This window comes from Phaethon lepturus, unplaced genomic scaffold (assembly GCF_000687285.1).
Source record: "Phaethon lepturus isolate BGI_N335 unplaced genomic scaffold, ASM68728v1 scaffold23294, whole genome shotgun sequence".
Lineage (NCBI taxonomy): Eukaryota > Metazoa > Chordata > Aves > Phaethontiformes > Phaethontidae > Phaethon > Phaethon lepturus.
Window position 1 is genome coordinate 342 of NW_010537331.1, and position 6,589 is coordinate 6,930.

Here is a 6,589-nt window from a genome sequence, read left to right on the forward strand (position 1 = left end):
CTGGGGTGCTTCGAAGTGACACAGCATTGCCCCAGAGATCTGATTAGTGCCCCAGTGCTGTTAACGAGCGACACAGCAATACACCGTGTTTTCTGCATTGGCCACCCCCTTGTGATCACCCCTTCCTTCTTCTCACTCCTGAATCCTGAAGTGAAAAACGCTCCCCTACTGGGGTACAGAAATAAGCCAGCTTTTAGTGTAGCCACTGGTCCTCTGGGTGTACTGTGTCAAACACAAGTCTTGGGATCGTTTCCAGCTCTGCTGGTTCTCATGTTACTCTCTTTTCCTTGTCTTCGCAGGAGCAGGCCCAGGGAACCATGCTTAGAGTTCTCACATCTTTTAAAAGTAGTGAAATAGAACAAGCAGTGAATTCCTTAGACAGAAATGGCATTGACTTGTTAATGAAGTATATTTATAAAGGATTTGAAAAGCCAACAGAAAATAGCAGTGCAATATTACTTCAGTGGCATGAAAAGGTATGTGTTTGGTGCTCTCTTGGCTCAATCACACTGGAGTTTCTTTTGATCTTTGCTCTCTTTGAGCTTGGACTCATTAAGCCTTTACCTGTGTTTCAAACCTTACCCGCAGCCAGGGGGAGAGATGGGACTCGTGGAAGGTCAGCGTCCACTGGAGGAAGTACTGTGCTGCCTTCTGCGTCTAATGAGTGCAGCAGCCCCACCGAGGAGAGAGCTGGGAGTGGAGATGTGGGTGGTTGAATGGCATAGCTGGTGGTGTTTCTTTGTAGCTGAGTGTTCAGACGAGGGGGTGCTCAGGCTGGCTCAGGTCTGGCAGTGTTCATCAGCTGATGCTGGTAGCAGCATACATGGCACAGCTTAGTAACAGGACTCAGCAAACCTGTTTGGTTTGCACAGAAGAGGCTTTTGACATCTCCAGTAAGATTCCGCTGGGATCCGGGGTGGTCCTCTCATGTTTCTGTGAAATACCATTTGTGAGACAGGGAGGTAGGATGTGTTCATCTGCTGTTAATGTTCCCTCTGTGTGATGGGATGAGGGACGTGAAGCAGCTGCTCGGTGCCACTGCCCCCAGGCAAGCATCCCAGTGAAATCTGCCCCAGCCCTGGCTGTCAGCACTCCTCCTAGGAAAACTGATCCCTAGGAATGCGGCAGCTCCCTGCACCGCCAGCAGTGTAGCAGTGCGGCCTGCTGCTAATGCCGGTATTGTTTTCTCCAAGTACGTTTTTTTTCCTGTGATACGTAGACAGAACTCTTCCTTTTTTTTCCTGTTGTTTCCACTGGAGGCTGTTTTCAGGTAACCCTGGGTGGGTGTTCCCAGTGTGTAATGTTACACAACACCACCCTGACTGGAAGGATGATAGTGCTCAGAGCACGTAGGCACACGTAAAGCATCTCATCCTCTTTGTTTTCGAAGGAACAAGGCAGGTCTGAAGTAGGCTGGGCAGGGTTTAGAACCTGGCTTGTGTTCTGCTTTTTGGCTCTACCAGTAAGACGTGTGGCTTGCTCAGTCACAGCACCAGTCTGTTACTGGGAAAAGGGCCGTCGTCCCTGTGCACACCAGCTCTGGTAACTCGGGAATGTTTATGTGCATGCAGCGTGCGCAGGTTCTGCTCTGCATGGATGCTTTGCGTTCACATTTCCTAATGAGAGCGAGGCGTCTCATGCTGTTGATCATTGTTCTCGTTTCATACCTTGCAATACCCCCTGGGCTGCATTTGAATTATGTCTGCAAAGTAAACACGCCTCATTTTAAGCAGTCAGCTTTAATATTTATTTTTTCATAATCACATCCATCATCTTCTAGACTTTAGAAGGATACATTATTTACATTGAGGGATGCAAATGAAGCTGAAATGAGGCCTCCCTCCTTTCCTATTCAGGGATATGGGAGGTGAGATGTTGTGCATCGTCAATGACCAGCAACATTGGTATCCTGCTCTAGATCCAAAAGGTGGTTAGGTTTTGGAGAATGTCATTTCCCCTTAAGATTTACTGGTATATGTGTTACTAAATTATTGTATTTGGTTTTGCCTACCCTTCAATCCCTTGGTTCTTATGTCATGGAGTACATTTATAGAATATTACTATGTATGTAACTGCAGTAATTTAAGGCAAAGGTCCTCTTGCCTGTATTTACAGAGGGGAAGGGAGGCATAAGCTTCCCAAGATTGGAACAAGCAAGGACCTGAGTTCAGGTCTGAGCTCCCCCATTAGCCTTTAACTGTCAGCCTAAATCATTCAGAGAACGCACGGCAGCGAGGAGTCAGTGTGTTGATGCAGAACTTATCACAGGAAGGCAAAGGCGTCAGCAGGGCAGAAGGCACCTGCAGAGACACGAAGAGGTGGAACAACCCAAGAACTGTATTTCCTGGTCTGGTGGTAGCTGCTAGCATAGAGCTGCGTTCGCTCTGGGGCCACGGGAGCGAGCACACCCGTGTGAGCGCTTTGTGTGCTGGAGCACCACCACTGCCTGGCTTCGCAGGCTGCTGGGGGCAATGCAGCTTCCTCATGCTGCCTGAGACATTTTAGTACCCGAGTGAAACAACTTAAAATATCTTTATGTCTGCATGTGCTACTGTTGTAATGATTTGAGAGCAAAAAAAGGGGTGGAGTGAGGTGGAACAGCCCGTGCTGCCTATGTGTGGAAAGTAAGTTTTTGGAGAAGAGCCATGTACTCTTCTGTTATTAAACACTTAATTGTCTGTTCTTTTAAGATGCCTTTTACGTGCGATGCAGCGACTCTGTGTAACACCTCTCTCCTTTTCCCATCCCCACAGGCATTAGCAGTAGGTGGACTAGGTTCCATAGTACGAGTTCTTACAGCAAGAAAGACTGTTTAAAAGACTATTAACTTGAACCAAGACGACGATCAGTTTTGGACTCGGACGAAGGAATTAGCTGTAATGACACTGTTCCATCTTTACTGCAATCTACTGAAACACTATGGAAACCTCCTCTTGGAATGCTTTTAACCTTAAAGGTGGGGGAAGAGTAAAGGTATTCCTGCATATTCTGACTATCGAATACAGGAGCCAAGACATTCTCCTGATCCCTTCTTTAACAGGCAGAGAGAAGGCACACTCGTGCCTCCTATTACTGTAAGTGAACAGGTATTTTCAGATGCCGCTTTATGACACGTGGCGATAAAAGATCCTGTGTGTTCTACTTTAAGAGGTAGCTATGTCCTTGGCAGATGCAAGATCCTGACGGGCAGGAGAAGTGTTTATTAGAGTGATGGTTTTGTACATATGGTTGAAGGACTAATTAGACTATGGGGTTGGTTTCAGTGTAAAGTGCCTGCTGCATCAATAAAGTTCTTGGATCACATGAGTTAAGTAATTTATTTTTCACTAAATCGTAAGTCTGACAGTTATTCAAAAGCAGGCCAGCAATATACAATTCTAAGCTAAGTGTCCACCTTTGCATGAACACTCTTCACTCCAACTATTTACAGAATTTGTCCTCAAATCCAGCTATGCTGGCTGTAGGGAGTGGCTCCGGTCAAGGCTTCTAAGATGCAGTGACTATAATACATAGTCACCCTGGTTTGATTTTTATATTCTTGTCCATCCTAGAAAGTCAAGAAAATACTTCAGAACTGAATTATTTAAGTATTAGTGTATCCTTACCTTCTGCAGTGTAGCAAAGTGAGCTGCTTCCTTTGAGTCAGTATGCACAGCTGCTTTATCCTTGATTCGTCCAGACAGAAGGACCCAACTAGTCAAACCATCGCTGTCTCCACCACCAGTTACAGCACCCTTGGCAAGAGCGCTGGGCTGTACGGGGCATGCCGTGAGTCTGGCAGGGTTATCTGCCAGGAAGGAACCGTCCTTTTGGCACAGACAGGCACAGGCGAAGGGAAGCAGCTGCTCAGGGAGGCCCTACTCTATTCTATCTTTATTTCTATCAGCTGCTAAAAGCACAGCAGCAGCTGTCCCTGTGAGAGACGATTCTAGGTCTCTAGAAATCGTCTGCCTCATTCCTGGCCCAGCTCCCTATAAGAAATAGGGGCCTTAATTACATGGCTGACACACCCATTCTTGCCAGGGGCAGAAGGTGGGGTTTGTTTCATGCTTTAAAATCTCTCAGTTTTAAATAGCTGTAGCATCCCAGTGGAGATAACCAGAACTATAAAGAGAAAGAAATCAAGATTGGGGTTTTGATCCAAAATGTATTGCACCACAAATTTCATAGTGTTTCATAATACAATCCATATTTACAGCATAGAAGGAAAGAAATCCAATGGCCATAGAAAGGATTATGTATACCACCGTCTTTATACAAGGGAAAGTGCATTAGCTTTTTAATATATGTATACACATCATTCTTGCTCTGATATCTAAAAAAACATCCAACACTTAAGAACTAGTTTATGGTAAATTGATCCAGTGTAAGTTTTGGGATCTTAAATTGAAGTTGTGTTAGTGAATATATAATCTAAGATTTTATATTGTCACTCTTTATTCTAGGCTGCCTGTACTGTTTTTCTTACTGTTCAGCAGTAACCTTTCAAGCCAGGATCAACATAAACCAATCAGTCATTCAGCGTGAGTAGAGGGAATCCCATCCCCTGGTGTCTCGGGTCCCACAGAAACCTGGCCAGGGCAAAGGGACATTCTACAGAAAAAGACCTTAGAGAATAAAATCTTCCCAGAACCAACAGGGTTATCGTGCCCCTGCTTCATTTCAGTACAGGAGCAATTGATGTAAACCCACTTTCTGATTGTCTATTTTCATATTAGAGCAGAATTGTACTCTTCCCATAAACTTGCCTATGCTACCATTAAGTGCCATGGATCAGGTTACTAAAGACAGTGTTTGGACAAGCTTTAGTGTACTAAAAAAATCCTGTTGGTTTTCTTAACTTTAAATGAATATAACCTAGCTCTAAATGGAGGAGTGTCACTTGTGCCAAGGTTAAGAGCTACTGCGAGTACCTGTGTCCGGGATATGGCTGATTAACAAAAACTGGGGAGGTCAGGGTGTAGGTTTGCAGCACATTTACCGCTCTGATAACTGACCGCACGTAGAAGGATACTTCCATCTTTACCACAGCAGGAGTGTGCATGGACCCAGGGAGCAGCTCCCGTGCTGTAACTCTGACACTGCATCTTGACTGCCACCACCAAGGTCATTCAGACCCCTGTTAGCAAGCCGAAGTCAGAACCTGAACAGTGACTATCTCCACTAGAGGACAGGTTGAATTTTCTTGAATGTATTTAATAAAAGTGTTGTTAGGAACACAAACCTCATTGGAAGAGAATTACCAGAATGGCAGCCTGCTCACTGAATTCCATACATGTGTGGTTTTTTGAAAATAGGTCTTGTTTTACTGCTGCTTTCCATTTTCACCTAGATTTTGCAGTGGTGTTTGTTAGTAACTACCGGAAAAATTGTGCTTCCAACTCTGTGAGGCAAGTGCCTCCTTGGTCCCCTTTTAAGGGGGAAGGAAAACAAGCTGCTGGAACCAGGATTTATTCATTAAGAGTTGAATGTTGCCCTCAAAACCAAAAACCTCATGAGCAGCATTTCTTTTACCATGTAGTTAGGACACAGTTAACAGCCCCACTACCTGTTCATAACAGTTTTTAAGCATCAGTATTTGAAGTACAGAAAGCTACAACCAAAGAGGCAGATAGATACTGGTATACAGATCTGTTGCTAGCAGACTTGGAAGAAAAAAAAATAAAAATCAAAGTGTTTAGTACCCATATTCTTCACTAGATTTTTCTTTTTTTTTTTTTTAAATAAAAGGTATTCTCAGTGTGCATTTACAATATCTGGAATTCAGCTTTAAAAAATTTAAAATGGTTTACTACCCCTTCTTCCCAATGCTAACAACCTATGGTACAGGCAAATAGATTACTTTTAAAGGCGACTGAGTATTAGGTACTATAATTAAGACCATTTTAAATATTATTTTTCTTTAAGAAAAGTAAAATCAGACAACTCTGAAGTTGTGCTCTCAAATTAAATAATCATCATCAACATGCAGCCTTCAGGACTGCAGGCCAGGATATATGCACCTTAAATTACACAGTGATATGAAAAAATGCGAACTATTAGTTATGTCAGTATAAGAAGGCAAGGCAGATTTCTTTTTTGGTTAAAGCTCCTGCTCCTGTTCTTTGAAAGGCTTTTCAAAATGTCAGAAACTCAATACAGTACTGCCAACATTTTTTTTCATTGCTTGCTTTCCACAGCGAGACAAGGAAGCTTTACTGTGTCTAGAGTTACTCAACTCTAGCACTCCCTAACAGAAGCTGGAATCACCATCGTAACAGATGAACGTGTTAGAAGCCTGAACTGCCAGCACCGGTACTAGTGAGGTTAACATTACCCTTTGGTGCCAAGAAAACAAGCCCGATGAGCACAAGCAGCTGACTTCCACGAAGAGACCAGAGACAATGGTCCCTGAATCCAACCCAGAAAAGGTGTTTCAGTCTGCAGTGAAAATTTCTCCTTGCACAGTATTAGTTTTGTAAACAGCGTCAGAAGTTCTTGTACAAAATACTGCAATGACAGTGATTTAAGACACACCTGAATTAGTGTGTTCAGTGTTCTTTTCACAGAAAAAAGTGGCTAGATGCTGACCGCCCATTTTCAGGTTCTC

At 43.8% G+C, this 6,589-nt stretch overlaps 1 protein-coding gene across 1 annotated transcript in view; it reads left to right on the forward strand.

Moving 5' to 3' along the window:
* ARPC5L (actin related protein 2/3 complex, subunit 5-like) overlaps positions 1-3,226 on the forward strand; it is a gene marked incomplete at its 5' end in the record, with an annotated part of 3,410 nt that extends 184 nt beyond the window's left edge. Inside the window, 2 exons of the mRNA XM_010286469.1 lie at positions 300-476; positions 2,754-3,226. Of these exons, the coding sequence (XP_010284771.1) occupies positions 300-476; positions 2,754-2,816 (240 nt within the window). The remainder of the gene's footprint in view (positions 1-299; positions 477-2,753) is intronic.
* Positions 3,227-6,589: the final 3,363 nt, after the last annotated feature.